Source organism: Apostichopus japonicus, chromosome 5 (assembly GCF_037975245.1).
Source record: "Apostichopus japonicus isolate 1M-3 chromosome 5, ASM3797524v1, whole genome shotgun sequence".
Lineage (NCBI taxonomy): Eukaryota > Metazoa > Echinodermata > Holothuroidea > Aspidochirotida > Stichopodidae > Apostichopus > Apostichopus japonicus.
In genome coordinates this window covers 3,353,100-3,373,216 of record NC_092565.1, presented here as the reverse complement: position 1 = coordinate 3,373,216, position 20,117 = coordinate 3,353,100, and the positions used below count along the sequence as shown (strand labels likewise).

Sequence of the window (20,117 nt, the reverse complement as noted above, 5' to 3'; positions counted from 1 at the left end):
GCTAGCTGTTTGTTTCACAACACTTGGGACTTTTTTTTATCCCTCTGTCTGAAAATAGCAGCAATTTTTAATCTATTAGTGTCTAGTCATTAGGACAGAGCTCTTCTAGCAGGTGATCATTCTTTAAGAAGGGAGCTCATTTTGTCTTGAGTTAAAAGTCACTTGACTTTGGTTTCACTCATGCATCCACACAGGAATATATGAGGCTTTAGTATGATTTCCGGCTGTAAAGGTGTCTGTTGATATAGTAATGAAGAGAGTGGTAGAACCTTTCTGAAAGTATGAATAATCTGGTCGTTGTAGAATATTGGTCAATTTTTTGGATAACAAATATTATAGACTGATTCATGACAGTATGTTTCATAACAACTACACTGGTCATCAACTCTTGATGATAGGCATTTATAGCCATATAGTACCATGGTTATACAGATGCTAGTAGGCCTATACCCATCATCAGTGTGCATACCCTAACATGTACATGTATATACCAAGCCGGCATGCTATAATATTGCACTTGTCTATTACCCTTGTGGGTTGTCAAGTTTGTATCTCATCATTGGGAAATTTTTCCATAATGTGGTTTGGATGCAATTAAGCAGCCTTCTCTTGAAACGTCGATATTTTACAAAGAACCTTTCTAACAAAGAATAGACTTTTGTCACAATTCATATCTCTTGAGGCATTTTACAAGATGTTATGGTCTAGTGTGGTTTGTCTTTGTCGGTAACATTTAATCATACCTGAGTTTAAAGCAATCCCTTTAAAAGGAATTCTCTTCTGATCTGATGACAAGAATATGCTGCCCGACATATTTAGGCCTTGTGCAAAAGCAGGTCTGTCTCTATCGGTTAAATTTCATTTCCATTATCCGAGAAACCATTCAGATGCTGTGCCGCATCTTATTATAAACACTCCTTTGTGTCTGGGGTATAGTTCCCCCCTTAGAATTATTTTTAAGTAATACAAATCTGGACCTCAATTTCCCCTTCTGTTGAGGTTTATTGTTTATGTTAACATGGATATCTGATGATTAGTCAGCCTTGCAATTTGTATAAACACTGGATTTGTCAGATATGGGCTTTTCTTTTAACAGCTTAAAGTATCGCACCCCTCTATTTAGCCACACCCCTCTATTTAGCCACACCCCTCCATACGTCAGAGATCCACCATCCTGTGCTGGTGAGATTTTTGCTAATATTTCAAGAAATGAATATTCATATTTTTATCTTTAACACAGGGACTGAAATATGGCATCCTGATTGCTCAAAAGGGGTATGTATAAAAGTAGTAAACAAAGTCACTGAGAAAAGGAACATTGCCCAGAGGAATAGAATTCATGTGATAGTTACAAGATCTTCTTGTAGCAAGTCCCCTTGGACTATTTAGTCATTTGTTTTCATATGATTGTCATGCAAGTGTGAAAACAACTTTAGTTGACTTTATGATCGTAACAGGGAATTGGGGGGAAAAAAATGAAACTACAGAGAGGCTATGATGTATTTCTAAAGAGGAGCAATATGGATGACAGTTTTAAGGTAGAATGCACACACAAAAAAAAGAAGAAAAAAAGGGGGGGGGCCAATTATGGGAAATCTTGCGGACTTACTATTGCCTGATGTATGTATGTGTGAATGTATGTAGTTTAGATCCTCCTGCAAGCAGGCACTTGTGAAGAAGCCATCATTGGCCTATCAAAGCCACAAGCTGACCGAAGTCAGTCTCTTAGATTCATATTTAACGTCCATGATTATAATTGCCAATTGTCAACAACTCTGTAACTGGACGACATACATTAATCTTGGAGTGACTCGAACCGGGGACCTTATGATTAAAAGGCACCAGCGTTAACCACTGAGCTAACACTGATATTAGGTACATTGACAAATGTAGTACCGTTTATGCTGACTATTTGTACACATTTTTCATTTATAGTCTGTAGAAGTTCATCGTTTTATATCTTCTTCTACATCTTACATCAATTTTTCTTGCCCCAGTTTTACCATTTCTCGCCGGCGCAGATCAAAGAGCATGCCCTCGTGTACGACTACAACAGAAATAAAAGTTCGGTGAGTCAAAGTTAATGGGAGCAAAAGAGCAATCAAATTTATAACTAGTACAGAATTGGAATCATTATAGGAACCTCTGGGTTTCATGCTCGGTTCAATTAATAATGTTTTCTGTCATCACAGCTTATCTCTTTGTCCACGTCCTTTAACCAGCATTTTAACAATTTCCTCAGCAGAGTTCTGACTTGATTAAATATTACATCAAGAAAGTTTGATGATTTCTTCCTTTTTTTGTAAATACATAGAAAATAGTTTCATTTAGATTTGTATCCGGTAACTCTTTTCCTGTGATTCTTGCCAGTTTAAAGGGGTGTGAGTGAATCAGTCTTCAGAAACAATCCTTTTCTTTTTTCTGTCCATATTTTCCAGTTTAAGGGGTATGAGTGAATCAGTCTTCAGACACAATCCTTTGCTGTTTTCTGTCCATATTTTACAGTCTAAGGGGTGTGAGTGAATCAGTCCTCACAAACAATTCTTTGCTGCTTTTCTGTCCATATTTTAGGGCACCTTTGATGACTCACCAGTGAAGTCATCTAACAGTATGAACCCACAGAATCCTAACCTGTGCATCAGCTATCTACCACCTGACGATGAGATACCCATTTATCCCAGACCCATGCAGAAAACACCGGAACCTGCAGTCTCTGTTCCACATTTCCACACACCAGGTAGGTTACCTCTGTTTCCACGCTTTGGTAAATATAATTTTTTCATAAAAATAAAAATAGAAATTGCTCGATATACCCCAACACGTGGTTTCTTAGTCTTGTGAGCATCACAATTTTGCAAGTTAAACCAGTCTGGGGGTGGAGGAGCGGGGGTGGGAGGGGGAAAGGAAGGCAATACATGGAAATGATTTCAGTCTGTCCTTTTCGACTGGATCTTTTCCAGGCCTTCTCCCACCTCCATCACATCACAGAGAAAGCTATTTGCTAGTCTTGCGGTGTATTTCTATCTTTGGCTATTTATAAGTTGCTTAATATTTTCAGAATATTTTACTGGTATGAGCTTTTTCTTTCTTTGTGTGTCAGTCACATGAAGCGTCATTGCAGGTCTTGTTGAGCTTTGAGAATCACAATTAGAAGGATGTAACATCAGCCATTTGAAACAAGAATATATTCGAGAAATTAACGGTTGAAATGCTCCAAAATTAGTTAGAAGTACATCAATAAACGAGGATAATAAACGCTACTTAAATTTGTGAATTAATGTTAATTCTTGAGGCTACCAAAATGAAATCAAACCTATTTTGTGTGTGTGTTGCTGACAAATTCAAACACTCAAGTAAACCCGAAACAGACAGCAGTGATGTTGTCATGCTAGATGAGATTTGCCCTGACGTTTATAAAAATGAAGCAAACCTTTGGACCTACAGTATTTAATCTATCGCTGTTGACTGTTTTGACCTTTCTTGAATATGTCTAGCAGAAAGAAATTGGTTATTTCTGTTAATTTTTAATCAATTGATGAATGAGAAATTGCATGCCAGGTTGCTGAAAGTGGCTTAGTATTGGTGAGAGTTTAATTAACATCATTGCAATGAACCATTTCATGAGAGCATGTTTGGTGACGGTTTGGATTATCACCTGATGGTTGACCCATAACTAAAATACAGAAGTTAATACATGATTACATGAATGTTACAAAAAGTGGAACAGTCTGCAGTTAATTAACCCTTATTCTGCTTCAAGTTTCTCCTCTTCATCAGCTCTCTTCACACTTTCTTTCTTTCTTTTTCCTTGTTTCATGATTGAGTGAAAGTTGATAATTTAATGAAACTACAAGAAATTCTGACTTTTTCTTGTGATTTGAAATGTTGAAAATGAGAACCTTGGCATGTGCTTGGCAAAGTAATCATTTTTTATTCAAGCTCGAAATTGATTCTACTCGAAACCTCTCCAGGGTCAAATATGGAATTTGTTGTTTGCACTGATCAATGTTTAAACCATAACATTATTAAAAATCAAATGTGGTAAATAGATAAAGCATTCCCCAAATCGAACTGCATAGAAAGTGCGCTAAAATACCATTTTGCTTTGTATAATGTAAATATAAAAGATAGAATTGTAAGAATATGTCCCCAAAGACTAAGAGTAGCTTAAAACTTTATTTATAATACATATCCTTAAGATTATATGAAATTTCTAGAAAAATCTTTCAAAAGTCCTTCTTTTTATTTTCTTTCTTATGAATAATTAATAACTATGTTTGATCAAAAATAGCTCAAATATCTTCAGATCTGGTGAGCAAAACTGCAGTGTCCCAATTAACAGTAAAATATGTGGAATATTTATATCAGCCCTTACTTGGAGAACCACTCAAAAAGCATTCCAAAAGATTAGGGTTTTTTTGTTGTTGCAGGATTTGACAAGCTTGTCTGTAGTACTACTTTTACACACATTTAAGTAAAATATTAACAGTATTCCTAATATGAGATAAATCGTGTAATATTGACTGTCGTCTGCCTCTAGCAATTACTCTGTAAATAGCTGTATTGACATAAACAAGAGTCATCCATTTATACATATTTATCCTGTCGTTAAATTAAAGTCTTCATGAGAGATGACAGCCAGATTAGATCCTCTAGTGCTAGGAATCACATGACATCCAATCTCTAGTATAAATTCTAGTATCTATATATATATCTATATGTATTTATATATATACATATCATTACGTTTTCAATTATATATATATATATATATATATAAATAGAGGTCTGCATATCAGTTCCAAGATTCTGTTAAACAAAATGGAAAATAGTGTTATTTTCTACAATTATGAATTCTTTTAGACAATTAGTATTGACCTTGTTTACAGTTAAAGTGTATTTTCACATGGGCACACGTTTAAACAAATCGTTCATAAGTTTCTCAGAAATTCTCAGAATCTTATAATCTAACCCTCATATTTTGTCCATCTGAATTCATGTTTTTTTCAATTGATATTTTACTTCAATCATGAATCATCCATTGATATTGGATGCAGTATAGTCTAGACTTACCATTGGAAATGAACATAGCAACCATGTATAGACTGTTCGCTATTAGTAGCCAGGTGGATTCTGTCCACCGGTCTCGTTACGACTGTTTGTCATCCACGAGAGGGATGAGGTTGTCAGGATGATGAGGAGGAGGAGGATGTGAAGGTGATCATCTTACAATTGATTGGTAGAAATACAATAGTCACATGCAGCTGAGACATCCTCAGCATCAGAAATATTCCTCAATCCTTGTCAAGCAAAACAGAAAAATGACTGATGATTTGATCTGTGCTGTGAGTGGAACGTTGAGGACGATCTGAAATGTGTGTGGTATTAGAATGTACAGGAACTTGAGGGGTACGTTGTCACAGAAATACCATTTAAGTATGGTATACACTCATCTCAAAGCAGATGGTGATGGTTAATACTTGCTGATTCCATCCAATCAGTTATCCAATGCTTCAAGTTACTTAGTTGTTTTCCCTGCAAGGAGTGGGGGGGGGTGGGGAGAGGGTTGCTGACAAGACGAGGGGATATGATAGGGTAGGACCAAGTTTAATTCACATACAACATAACAACAGCACTGCCTTGGAAGGTACCCCTCTATGATATTGCATTAGACCCACTGATACTGTTACGCTTGAAATTCAGGTTATATTAAGGTTATTAGGAAATTAAGGTTAAAAGGAATTGATCAAAGAAATTGTTCCTTTAGTTTTTTGAACATGAATTAAATACCTCTGATTGTTTATGCTAGATACTACCACACAGCACAGATAACCTATATAGCATCATTTCATCAGGATAATTTAGGCTCTGTCCAGACAGATAGTATCAATTATTGAAGTAAAAAATTATAAGTGAATATTCAGAATTCCTTAAAACATCAAATATATTTATGATTACTACATAACAAGTATTATGCTTTTTAAGGTTGTGTTTTAGGACTCAAAACTTATGGCCTCATAAAATTGTAGACACGAGATGTGACTGTTTGTTTGACTTATGAAATATTATGAAATATTGTTATTATTAATATTAACTTTCCAGATTCTCTCCATTAAACTATCTTACTCATTATGCAGTAATTATGCAATCTAGTTTTGTTATTGGTCACCACACAGACCTTTAGTATTGCCACTGTTTGTGCCATTATCATTAACTACTTTCATACAAATATTTGACTGAGGCATAGATTGCTATTAGCTAGTAAAGTTCACCTGAGCGATTCCTGGACAGGATTTATTTTGTCAGAGTGAATGCTTGTGTTCTTTGCATACTATAGCTACAAGTCTTTGTTCATAGTGTTCTGTATAGTTTAAGCTAGTCTACTTAAAACATGTGGAAGAATGCCGTTTGGGAAAGTAGCATCGAAAACATCGTCAGGGAAATGGATGCAAGAAATACAGAAATTAAGTATCATTCTAGAAAAAAAGAGCTGAGAGCAATAGGTTCTCAAATCTATGTATGACTTTGTGAATTGCAACATTTGCAAGCATTATCATTTATCTCATCTATTCCCGATCAAAATCTCACCTAGCTTGTGTAACATATTCTTTGACAAAACAACAAAATCACTTTAAAAAAAAAAATGTCCTCGGTTGAGGAATTGGATGGGAAATCAATTAACTGTGTTTATAAAGTGACAAAAAATTAGTGAAGTTATGTCAGTCATGATAATAATAAACTCATGAAGTAGGCTTCATCCATACCATTTCATCGAAAATTAACTGCAGATATACTACAGAAAGCAATCAAAATGATAACACGAAAAAAATCAAGAAGAAACTTTATCTTGGCGATGAGTATGACTGGACACGTCGCTCAATCAGCGGCCGTTCTTGTAATTCAGTACTCGTTATAGCAGCTCTGTGGGTTAAGATTACAGAGTTCTGTTGCTAAGGTTTGAAGATCGATATATATATATGTATATATATATATATATGTATATATATATATATATGTTTTTATATACTAATAGTGCATTCCTACCACAAGAAGTGAGATTATATATAGGGTGGACTTGCTCAAAATTTTCGTATTGACTCGTTGGTTTAGCTGATGGTTGCAGTGTGCTTACTACTGCTGCTGTTATGTGTTTTTCAGGAGTCGTTGACCTGTGGTGCGCTTTATGTACTGTTAATTCTGGCAGTCAATGACCAGTTGCTCGTAATGCATTTTAACAGCCATACTGTAAGCTCAGATTGAAGCAAACGGGTGCAGGATTCTTCCACACAAGTGACATCGGATAGTATCACCGACTTATAACCCCATCTAAACTCGACCAACCAATTTCTCAATATATATAGGAGCAAATACCTCTGCGTTTTAATATTTGACTAAATGATCGTTATTGGAAGTACAGATTAAAACTACCCGCAAAAATTGATGCAATTAATGAACTAATAGTTAGAATTGTTTGAGAAATGCCGACAAGTTTGTTTCAGTTCAGCAATGTTTTCAGACTGTACTAAATAGCCAGAAGAAGGCAATCAATAGTAAACCTCAGTGAGTCACTAATTTGTATCAATTTTAATCTTTAACATGAATTTTTGTATAGAATATCGCCCTCTCGTCTCTCTCTCCTCCCTAACCCACCCCTCCCCCCAAAGAAACATTTGTACTGTATGGGGTTCCAGACCTCATAGTGTGCAGGATAAATTTTGTAAGTTTGTAATTAAGTCCTTCTCTTACTAACTAAATAAACACGTAATTTTTCTGCACTAATTTTGGTAATATGATTTTATATGTCATCAATTTCAGTGCTTTATAAGAACTTTTTCATCTTAACTCTTTCTCTGTACACTAACAAGTAGTCTTACTAGATATCGCTAGAAGTCTTGAAAGTTTGCTGTGATTGAAATTGTCAAAACATCCTGAAATTCTTTCCTTCTTTTTATTTGTTTCCTTTCTTGCCAACGTTCTTCAACACTCTTGCTTGCCAATCATATTTGTCCATCAATGTTTATCTGCGCACGTCACGGGTTGGTTGTTCTTCTTCGCCATCTTGTATCAGCCTATGTCAAACCGAACGGTAAAGTTTGCATCTTTACTCTATCAATTTGCACATTTTGATAGTAATGCAACTGTTATTGGCTCGTATTATTTTGAGAAACAAGATGTGCAAGTGATTGCTGTTAATTGTTCTGTTTTATGAAGGATCGATGAGTTAATTCCACAGAATTTTTGTCACTATTTTTTAAGCATTTAACTAGAGATCCTGCCTGATCATACAGCATGACAATCATTCGCTTGTGTGAGCTCAATTCTCATGGAGGAGGAGGCTCAGGCAGGTTAAATGTTTTTGGGAATCTCTTTTGTCAGGTAGATGTGAGAAGGGCATGCTACTTTCACTAGAATTTGTTTATGGAAAGTTTGCTTGTATTTGGTAAACAAAGCTGCATGTTAAAGTGCATTGCCTGATGTTTTGCATGACATTTAAAGGAGCATACTGAGTTTGCAAAATCAAGAACAATTTAGAACTTGAGATCAACATATTAAAGGAGATACTTCAACAAAAGGCGGTTATAGTCCATAGGAATCACCACTGGGAGGCTGCTATAGTCCATATGAATCACCACTGGAAGGTTGAATTAGGAAAATAATATTCAGTAATTCTTCAGTGTGATGAGAACAATACTAATGTCTCATTGACCTGGTTCTTTGTTAATTTCTTTGTTCTAAGAGAGAGAAGAAGGGACTGTCAGTTCTTGCTGTTCTCTTCAACAATCCATGTGGATCTGTAATAATAGTTGCCAAGCAGAATTTATTGTCTTTATTTTAAAGACATTCTTTGCTTCATATTCTGTATGCTCCTTTAAAATTCCAGAAAAGTACAGTACACTGTAGCTGACCTTGTAAACTAGTTGTATTCTATGATCAGATCAATTAAATTTGAATTATGGAACTATGGTTTGGCTAAAAACAAGTTTCACATGACAAGAGATATCACTGCATATATGAATTGTGACGGCATGATAAATAGACACAGTAACACTTACGATTTGTATTTAGACTAATTCATGGATGTAGCGACATACTACATTAAATGACACAGAATTCAAACGTACATCTGTACATCAATCCTGTGAATGAATTTATAAATACTACCATATATACTATCATTATACATATGCCTGTTGCCTGTTCAAGTAGAATTTCATTTATATCACTACTATAGTGTTGACAGCTTACTTTAGACAATGAAAATATGGCACATTTTTTAAAAAAATGTAGAAAACTTCTGGAATTTAGAAATTTGAAATGGATTCCAGAAAAAAGTATCCACAGTCTGGAACTATTAACGGTAAAAAGTTAACATATGAATTTCTGGGTCTTTGTTTGTAGTTATTAAAATGGGAGATACATCCCTCTGAAGTTGAGCCTAAATTCAAATGTAACATATAAACTTAAAATGTATTACCGATGTGCGTAACATTTGAAAAGTACACTTCATGAGTCATGAGGGAAAGAGATGTTTGCAAACTCTCCATTAGAACTCTCTTCAGAAAAGTCTACTTGAAAAGCAAAGATTAGTTATAGTAAGGTCTAGTAAGGTATCCATGAGTGAGTTGGCTTGTCTATAACCATGAAAGTAAGACATTTTCAAAATAATGTGATGGGACGTAGCTCGATTAACCGGTGAGCGCCAGGCATGTCCTCATCGTCTTATTAAATCTTCAAACCAGGTCATGTAAATATGATGAGAGGCAGGGTTGTCATCATCTCTTACGAGGGAACCGACTCACCATCACCATCGCACCTCTCTAACTCACTCAAAGACTCATCAAAAATCTTATAACTTTTATCCTCTTTATGTTGCTCGCAATCGAATCATTGGTCACTGGAAGAGACAGATGCGATAAGAAAAAAGAAGAAAAAAATTAATCGAATTAAGAGACAGATGCGATGGAAAACAAAAAGAGGCATGGCACGGCTCCTCTACTCATGGATTGATGTTAACGTGTAACTTAAAGACACAAGTTAACCAATTAATTTCACAAATGAGAGACATAATTATCTGATGAAACAAGAAGGTTCCAGGTTCACCCGTTAATATCAAGAGAAGGGAAAGGTGAAGATGGCAAATATCACATCAGATCAAGAGACGATACTCAAATAACATATTGATATCAAGTCATATGATGTGCTACTTAAATCACAAATCAAGAGATTACCTTGAAATCAACAGACAGGGCTACCATTATAACAGAAAAGAAAAAAAAAACAATGTGAGCTAGCTAGATCCAAGGTGGAAATATTAAATCAAGCTACAAGTCCATCAAACCAAAGGGCTTGCCTAAAATGAAGGGGGGGGGGGGGAAAGAAAAGAAAATGGGAACATACAATTAGGGTGAAATCATGTTTATTGTAAAACAATAGAAAGCAAGTTAACACCTCAAGGCAAAGTGAAGCCTCTGAAAACAAGAAACAATTCTCAATGCAAAACACAAAAGAAAATAAATAATCCAGATTAAAATTCATAAAGTAAAAAGGACAAATCAAAGGAGGACCTTGATGATGAGAGGCTAATTTCGTTTAAATAAATAAATATATATAAACAATAATAATATATAAATATATATAACAAATGGCATTCCCATTTAACTGTTTGTTAAATAATCATTGGAACTCTAATTGATGTATGTTTCCATGGTAATGTATCAATTTGTTCACATTGTCTATACATATAGTATTATAGTTTTTGTGTTATCTTTATGAAAGTGGTAGGTTTGCTTTATTCAGTTTGCATATTTCAATTATTATTTAATTGATTTATTTCTGTTGTTGTTGTTTTAAAAGTTGATAGTTTTGTGTTTATGATGTCAAAAGTTGTTATAACTTGCTGTTTGTATCACTAATTAACACATTACTCATTTGCTTTTAAGTCCATACATTAAATTTTGTTTCCAACAAATATATAATGTAGTCACTTCATTTGCAATTAATGCTTTGATAGTGATGCCTATTAAACTTCCTAATTCCTGGCATGGCTGTGACAGCAGACATGTGTACTAACAGATTATGTCATCAGGTCCAAGTCACACATAGGCCTATTGAAGCATTTCTAGTGTGCTAACCGTGGAACGTGTGAATGTAGAATATTAATATAGCTTTAAAGTAGAATTGCTTCCTTCTGTACCATGGAGTATGCTGGTAAATGCTACGACTGTATCAGGGTAAAGTACATTACCACTACACATCATCACAAAATAATCAAGTTGATGAAGAATTGGAGCAGAGAGACAACTTGACAATAAGAAATAATGACTGATAAATTTAACCAGACAACATTGTGACCAGTTAACTATCTTTTATCTTCACAGGAAATGTGTCTCCCAGTAGCAGTGGAGATTTTTCAAGAGGTAAGTGTTTTTTTTTTTTTTTGTCATTATGATCCAGGTAAACTGATTCTTCATTTTTGCATGATAATGACGCTTTTGTTTGTGGCGTGGGGAGGAGGGGGGAGGGGGGGAGGGGGACAGAGTGTACCTTTTGGTTTTTTACCGTTGTGTGGAATCTATGTGACGTTGATGGTGTGTCTGTGTAACATAAAAATTGTCGTTTGAGGTAAACAGTCATTAAATGTCTGAGAAACTTGTAAACAAGAGAACTCAAAAAATAAAACTCTGATGACTGTTTTACTTGGAATTTAGACCTCCCTTAGTGGAGGTCAAAGGTCAGCAGAGGTTAGGGTTTGAAAGCATGTGAACATAATGAATCCTAATATAACTAAATGGATGAACTTCATACTGGATATGTTGGTCCATTTGAAGTGCAAGGTTCTTTGCTCATCACTTGCAGACTACGATGATCGTCAAATCACGAAATTGTGTTTGCGGAGTTGTACATTAATTATTCTCAAATAAAATGTGGCAGAGAATCACTGAGGGCTTTTAAGTTTGCTTCGAGATCATTAGCTACATTCTGTCGATAAGAATCGTTGCCCGCTGCAGAATGAAAAGTTGTACCCGGAGAAAATTTGAATGTATTAGCGATAATCATCGTTAATAGCTCTAAAATCCGTCTCTATAATTAGTCACCGATTTATTCTATGACGTCTCTTCAATCGGACATTTCTGTTTAACATCTGTAAGAGCCTGTTAATATCCAGAGGATATTTTTGATTGGTAATTATACTTACCGGTATTCAAGATGTTTGTTGATGGTGTATGAGCTCACTATTAGCCTTGCAGTAATACATATGTTGATTGGCAGACAAATCAATGTTGGAATACAATTGGCAGAAAAATGCCATCATGGATGTATGGAATGAGTAGAATAAATATGAAATATTAATAGTGGCATCTTCATATTGCACCTAGTGCATAAGTACAAGAAGACAGTGTACAAAAGCTAATAAGGTTGCTTTGCTTGATTCATGCATGTTCCTCCACCCTTGTGATTATACTTTGCTTAAATTAGATTAAAGCCTGTTACTCTGAAATAACTTGTTACTTGCCTTTCTCTGTAGGACCATTCCGCCCCCGTCCGAGGAGTGCCTTTGATGGTCTGCGACCCAAGTTGAAACCACACAAAGATGAGAACTTGTCTAGCCTCATCATCAAGCAAGCCAAGTTCTCTGCGGCCCATAGGCCTGGACCAAATGAAGTCCCCAAGGTGGAGAGGCCGGAGTGGCCGGGACCGCCGCTCCTGGCTCTAGTGCCCAGAAAGAACAAGAGCAAATCAATGAACGACTTGCTGGATTCTTCCGGCCGAGAGAAACAGGAGAAGATAAAGAAGGAGCTGGAGCAGGTGGACTCGGCACTTGGTAAAGAAATTGTCCGGGCCGAGCTGGAAAAGGAAGACGTGGAGAATCTCGATCCGCGAAGCGCTTCCAGGACACCATCCGCAAACAAGGTACCAGCCGTTCATCCCAGATACGACAACTCATATTACTCGGGTAAGTAAAGAAGGGATATATCGTCTAGCTCCATCTGGTAAAATATGGGTTACTGTGTGAGATGTCTAGATGATCATATCATGTCAACTGACAGGCCTGTGTGGTGTAATGAGTGCCATACTACCTCCCCCCTACCCTTGACCCCCTCTCCGGCATCCAGGGACCAGATGCTGGGATGCAGTGTAAAGATCAGCACATGGGTAGGGTTCATGAGCTACTGGAAGGGGTTGGTGTTCACTCAACTAAACTAATAGAAAAACCTGTCAGCTGAATCTAGGAATGTATAGACCATCACATTTAAGATATAACTTTTACATAGAGGGCAGTAATTAAACATCTGCCAGTCACTGGTATACAGTGCATGATACATGCATAACATAAAATTGTCTAAAAACATGTCCTAATATGGATGTAATTAAATTCTCCAACAAAAATGTTCACTTTTGGTGCATTACTGGAATAACAGTTGACATGCTTGATATGTCCATGTCTTACAAAAGATAAACAATTATAGTTTCTAGGCTGGTTATAAAACCTTTCCAGCTTTGTCATGCACTTTTTTATGCCACATTAATGTTATTACTATATATGTAATATATTCCTGTAAGGTACAGGCAATGAAACTGCAGTTGTCTAGGAAGGGGCAAAAACTGATGAATATTCTAAGCTATATATGGTTATAGGTTATACGTGGTTGCACGGCTCAAATGGGACTGTTTCAAAGGGTTCTGTGACTATCCAGCTGATAAGATTATTATTATATAGCACTGCATGAATTAAGCTATGAATTGGGTGGATATAATATGCTAGGAACAAAATATAAACTGGATGTGACAGTAATTGTATATCTTTGAGAAGTGATATAAATACTTTGAAAATATTGTTTTCAGTCATATATATTGCTATATTACACAGGTGCCCTTTATACAAGGTATTCCTATCCACATGGTAGGTACCACAGACAAACTAACAAACTTACAAATACAGACACTGAGTGATATTATGCATGCCAGACTAACAGCTTTGGAGTGTGTACAGTATTGACTTGAGATCTAAGAAGATATGCATGATGATCTGAGGGGTTTGTTGGTGAGACAGAGGCAAGGTAGGGGTAGAGAGACAGAGGCAGGGGTAGGGTGGTGAACACAGAGGCAAGGGGTAGGGTGGTGAAAACAGAGGCAAGGGTAGGGGTAGGGAGACAGAGGCAGGAGTAGGGTGGTGGAATTAGAGGCAGGGATAGGCTGGGGGGACAGAGGCAGGGCAGTGGCAAGGCAAGGGTAGGGCTGTGATAGGATGGAAATATGTATCCATGGATAGACTTCATGAAGTGTGAAATGTATTGTAGCATGTATGTTGTTACTAATATATTTGCAATGATTGTAATATTATGCAGGATTATGCAGGATGGAGTGTGTTAATAACTCCTTACACACCTAGTTGTTGTTATCTTGTTCTTGACTAATTTATAACTAAGACTTATTTGAATTTGAAAGGAAACACCAAGATTAAGTTGATGAAGAGACACGTTACAGTGCACTCCATCAACCATCAAGATACTCAGTTCTACTGAATCTTGGAATCAACCAAGCTGCACCCATCCATCTTGTATTGACTGCATGGCTACCCTATACAAAGATGTCTGATAAAAGACTGCTGCAATAATGTAGTCAGATTCTCAGACCGTTGATGTGTACTTTAATGATGCATGGTTATCATTTCCCACAATGCCTTTCACTCTCAGTTTGTATTCCAGCATCCTATAGACTATTTTGAATCACACCCGTTCTGCTAATATTTTGTTTCTTTTATTCTCATTTCTGGGAGGAGGGAGGGAGGGAGATTTATAAACAAGTGGGTAAAATTAGCAGCTCTTATTTTCACTTGAAGTTCAGTGCAGCACTGTCTTTGTTGTTAGTTTCTAGCCTACAGTCTAATTCAAGATCCAACTTATACTGACCATTAAACGTTTCTCGGTAGTTTTGGCGAGGTACCATTCCCTTAATAATTCTAATATCATTTATTTATTTGTCTTATCGCCAATTGTGTACAATGGGAAAGGAAGTCTCCTATAAAGTCTTAAAAAGACTTAACAAAGTAGGAGACTCCCTGGAAGAAAAGAACAAAAAATGTACAAATATAAATAATACATATAAATCATAATATATTTGCAGTTGTTCAATACAACCTTAAAAATGTTAAAATTCGGACAAAGAAACTATTTGTAGGTGTGTCAATAAATACTTGTACCTATAGATATATTATATGCAGAGCAGCTATGAATTATCATATTTACAAGAGGCATGATCACCACTTATTACACCCATGTTGCTTGCATACATATTATTATTATTGTTATGATTAATAATTTTTATTCCTTGTTGACGATTGCATCCTAACCATGACTGCTCTTCATTTAATATGTAAATTGAGCTTTGTACTTACTGAGCCTGTAATGGAACGATATGTGTTCAAAGTCAGTACAGCAGATTTTAAACTACACCTAAATATAATTTGAAGTACAATTTGTTTTGGATTCCATTTGTTGCCCCTCAAACCTATGTCATTGATCATCTATCTTACTGTTGAAATACACATAAAAAGGCTTTCATAAACCTGATGCTTGCGATCTTTAAAATGTCATGTTACTGTGGATATAATAACATTTGTTTTAATTTATTGTGCGAAGGAAAGCTAGATTGCACCTACCACTGCATGCAGATAATATAAAGGCCAAAATCAAGATCTTTCTTTCTCTGCATTTGAGTAGTGTTAATGCAGGTTTGTTTACTACTGTAACCATGGCAATATGAATGTACAGCATGAACTGACTGAAATGTTCAAGTTGCTGATGTAAAAGATGTTTGCTACATTTTCAGTTGATTTCCTCTCACATTCCTTTTGATACCTTTATTAACGTAGATTTGTCAATGCATTAATTACTTTCTTTTGTTTAACCCAAGTGGATCATCTACTACTCTTAATGGATTACCTTTAGTGGTTAACAGTGAATGAATGGACTGGTGCCTTGATGGATGAATAAATATTTAATAAACATATATTGTTATTAAGGAATGATAAATACCAAAGAAATAGAGACAAATTAATCCTGGTTTTGAAGGGATAAAATCTTCAACTTTATAGTTTGAAAAACATGCAGTTGTGTTTTTGTTGTTTAGAGACAAGGCAAAAGCATTACTCTTAACTTTTATTTCTATATTTTTGTTACAAATTACTTCTGATTTTTGAAGGGATACAAACTTTATGGCTTGAAAAACAGCTGTCATTTCGTTTTGAGAGAAAGTGCGAACATTATTACTCTAACTTTTATTTCCATATTTTTGTTTTTAATTTTTCTGTAGATTACCTTGGACTTAGGGGATCCACACTTCCACCTTCATCGAGATACACAACTGCAGTAAGTTATTCTTTCTTTTTTTAAATTAAATTTGAACCCCTTAATCGTCCTTTTAGACCCTTCTAGAAGCTAATATTTCATCTACCCAATTCTGTACCCCATTTTCATTTCAGTCTGTTTGCCAGCTGGTACATAAAGTTCTTCTTTTTGCCCTGTTTAACTATATATACATCATAGCAGTATTCCCTCCAAAGGTTATAGATTTTCTGGGTAATCTTGAAACCACTTATTTCTGAGCCGTAGCTATCGTGAGAAGAACTAAAATAAACACTTCACTGTAAAGACGGAGATACAAGAAGCAGGACCGTACTATCGGCAATTAAGTCTGGCATAAAGCTGAAAATCTTTTAACCTACACGGTAGTCAGGGCCATAAAAAAAAGATTTTCCAGAAGTCTATGGTTTCTAAGTGGATAATTCTTGCCAGTGACTCTTGATCATAAAACCTGCAAACCAGTGGAAAAACCTCCTCATGCGTTCAATTTCTTATCTTTGAAGGAAATATACAAGAAGACGGGGTCACTCCCTATGTCGTCAAGGTACAGCCCCGGCAATATGAGCGATCACGAAGGTGAGTCTGGTGGTCTCGTGATGTTGCGTGAATAAACCAACCATACAAAATTATTATATAAAGTCATCGGTTAAATTCAGCTGTGTGGTTTTTAAGCTTCCTCCATAAATCAATAGAGGTTTGTGTGTGCCACGGTCGATGAGCGGATATATAATTACAATTGAAGTTGTTGACTGTTAAAGGATAACATTAGGCACTAAATTACTTTAAATATGTTGTGGACAATACACTGCTATCAGCCCTGCTTGTATTTCTAGAACATGTTTATTTTTTTATATTTTTGAGGAATGATGCTTTAAATGGCTGAGCAATTTAAGTTGAATGGATTGTAGTCTAATACACAGACCATTAAGTTAGTTTCAATGTTTTGTTTCTTTCAAAGATGATTTAGTCTTCTACAGTTCCTATCATTTAGAACGTTTGATAACGATGCAACACAAATCTCACTCATGGGAAAACAAAGGGAAAATGGCATGAATGGATGAAGATTATATTTTGGTACTTCCTTTGAACACTAAATCGAAAGTCAAGAGACATATAGGTTTAGGAAAAGCACATGAATACATAATTTGTTTTAGCTATGTGCTCATTTCAGCTTTTAAACTATGGCTTTCAATTTTCTTGGATATCTCCTCAAATACCCTCTCAAATAAGTGAAAACTTTCAAAACTTTATCTTTAATACTGGTGTGTCAGCAAGACAAATAAAGTGAAGTTACTTTTCTATGTGTTGGGTCGTTCTCTTATTCTAGCATTTTATATTTGTTATCATGAATGTTTAGATTTTGCGTCTCCATAACGATCGGGCACAGACCGATGTCATCTCGTTCTTAATTAATGTTCTTTAACCGTATCGTTGACTCTTAAGGTCTATCCGAAGGATACATCTCCAACGGTTACGACAGCAGCGGGGAAATGTCTCCGGGCCTCGCCAAGATGACCGAGCAGCAGCTGCGCAACTTGAGAATCTCCAAGGGACGATCGCTGCCCTCAATGGAGCACAAGGTAATGGCCGAGAGGTTAAGAGCGGCTAAGATAAGAGAGCAGAACATTAAGAGATTACAAGTAAGTCAATTTATGCAGCGAGGTGAGAAAAGTGCACGAGAAGTGCACGCCCGGCAACGTGACAGAATTTTGGAACTCTCACAGTACGTACTCAACTGAATGATGATAGAAGAGATACTGGAGGATCATGTCAGCTATTTGTTCTTGAATGAAGTGATCAAAATCAAAATTTTAGGTTCTTCCCTGTAATGGGGGGGGGGAGTGGGGGAAGAGAAAGAGATGGGGGGTTAAAAGTAAGCCAGGAATGTTGAAGTTTTGTGGGTTGAATAATATTCAAAATACATTTATCAAATTTTTTAGTTCTCTCAACATTATCAATGTAACGATAGAAATGATCCAAAAGAGAAAAACAGGAATTTTAAGAGAGGCAGAGTTGAACTGACATTCCTATTTATTCTGATTTTGATTGAGCATGTTAAGTTTTGCAGAGATTACATACGTACGTACACGCATGCATGCACTGTTCTGTTTGCACTAATCGCAGTCAACTCCATCACTTTGAAGCCGTTCTCGTGGTTACGTGCCATGTCCGCACAGTTCCAAGTTTTAATTTTGATCACCATTAGCGACTGATTGATCTGAGGACATGCCACAAAGTTACTTGATGAAATTATCATACCTGTACAAATCATAAGTGACAACCAGAACTCCTGTCAAATTGGCTTTTACTATTGTAGTGATGTAAAAAATGCTGTTTCTGAGAAGAAAGGAATCACGTCCTCGCAGGTTTTTTGCGTTTGTTATCCTCTGAATCCGAGTCTCCTTATAGATATCTAGCCGTTACTATTATTTAGGAATCTATCCATGTAAAGTCCACCCTCTTTATTTGATATGACAAACAGTTCTCACCCAGACGCTGTAGCAAAGTATCAAATATCATCGTAGTGTGCACCTCGGAAAGATGTTAAACCACCACCAGTAACAAATTCAAATGCAAATTCTCAAAAAAAGAGAAAAAAAACTTCCTTCTGTGAGCGGTCCATATGGGTTTTAAACCTCTCGCAAATCTTTTATGTAGGTTCAATGGCCTTGTAACTACTCATAGTTTCTGTTTGTATTGTTATACACTAGAGAGAGGGAATCAGAACCAGGGAGATAGGCTCAATAAAATTAATGACAGTAGCAAACATCAGTCCTGATGCATTTTATAACAAACATCATGAATTTGCTCTCAAAATATTGGCATGATTATGGTTTCCATAAGACAGGGGAAAGAAAGTGAGGTGGGAATTGGGCCCTCATGAGGTGTATATATGTTTAACAGAGTCAAGAGTCTATTTCCATACTCCATAACTTGTAATATAAAAAGCAGGATCTGTCATAACTACTATTTTAAGTTTTATATGTGTTGCAACCATCGAGTGTGATTAAAAAGTTAGCATGTGGAAAACTAGAATGATGAAAAATGAAAAATGTAATTTGACAGTCAAAGCCCTAACCTGTTAAAAAAAAATGAATTTATATTTGTGAGGTTAATAATGACAATTGAGCTGATATTAGTAAAACTAGAAGTAATCTAATTGTTTTTTGTCAATGTTAGATTGTTGTGTTTACAATACACGGATATGAACTAACATGATTGAGCTTTAAAGACAATGATTTGGAACATTCTGAGAGACTTAATCCAGAATGTCAGCCAAACATGGGCATTTTCACAAATTGTGGTATTCCGGATATAGTTTTCAATAAAACTTTCTAAAACGAATCAGAATGAAGTTGACGTAAGTCATGCACCTTGGAGGAGACAGTGTCTATTTATGTGAATGACTGACAATCTAACATTAATGATAACATCCTACCTGTCTGTATGTACACTAACAAAATGACTGTATGTATCTTCATTCCCTCTTCTTACCCTGTTGCCACGGTAACCAGAAGCATCCTGCATCTTCATCTCCATCCCGATCCTCTGATACACCAATGGTAGGTTCTGTTCTCTTGTTAGCATTTTAACCCTTTTTAACCTTTAATTATGATCACAGGATTTATACAGCGGTGTGTGAAAAATCTTGTTCTTCCAGATAATGATGTCAAGGTGTTAACATTTGAACGTTGCATGATAAATTGATTTGTTAATTTATTCATCAGATGTTGATGCAACCTCATACATATT

The 20,117-nt window shown here is 35.9% G+C and overlaps 1 protein-coding gene across 9 annotated transcripts in view; it reads left to right on the top strand.

Moving 5' to 3' along the window:
• Window positions 1-20,117, top strand: part of LOC139967322 (actin-binding LIM protein 2-like) — a 158,177-nt gene that overhangs the window by 129,011 nt on the left and 9,049 nt on the right. For 5 of the 9 annotated variants that reach the window (XM_071970994.1, XM_071970996.1, XM_071970989.1 and 2 more), the window contains 11 exons: window positions 1,241-1,275; window positions 1,998-2,069; window positions 2,572-2,737; window positions 8,069-8,086; window positions 11,379-11,417; window positions 12,527-12,955; window positions 13,871-13,903; window positions 16,315-16,370; window positions 16,868-16,940; window positions 17,808-17,944; window positions 19,880-19,927. In XM_071970994.1, the coding sequence (XP_071827095.1) occupies window positions 1,241-1,275; window positions 1,998-2,069; window positions 2,572-2,737; window positions 8,069-8,086; window positions 11,379-11,417; window positions 12,527-12,955; window positions 13,871-13,903; window positions 16,315-16,370; window positions 16,868-16,940; window positions 17,808-17,944; window positions 19,880-19,927 (1,106 nt within the window). The remainder of the gene's footprint in view (window positions 1-1,240; window positions 1,276-1,997; window positions 2,070-2,571; window positions 2,738-8,068; window positions 8,087-11,378; window positions 11,418-12,526; window positions 12,956-13,870; window positions 13,904-16,314; window positions 16,371-16,867; window positions 16,941-17,807; window positions 17,945-19,879; window positions 19,928-20,117) is intronic. The other 4 variants (XM_071970990.1, XM_071970995.1, XM_071970993.1 and 1 more) reach the window with 4 other exon arrangements.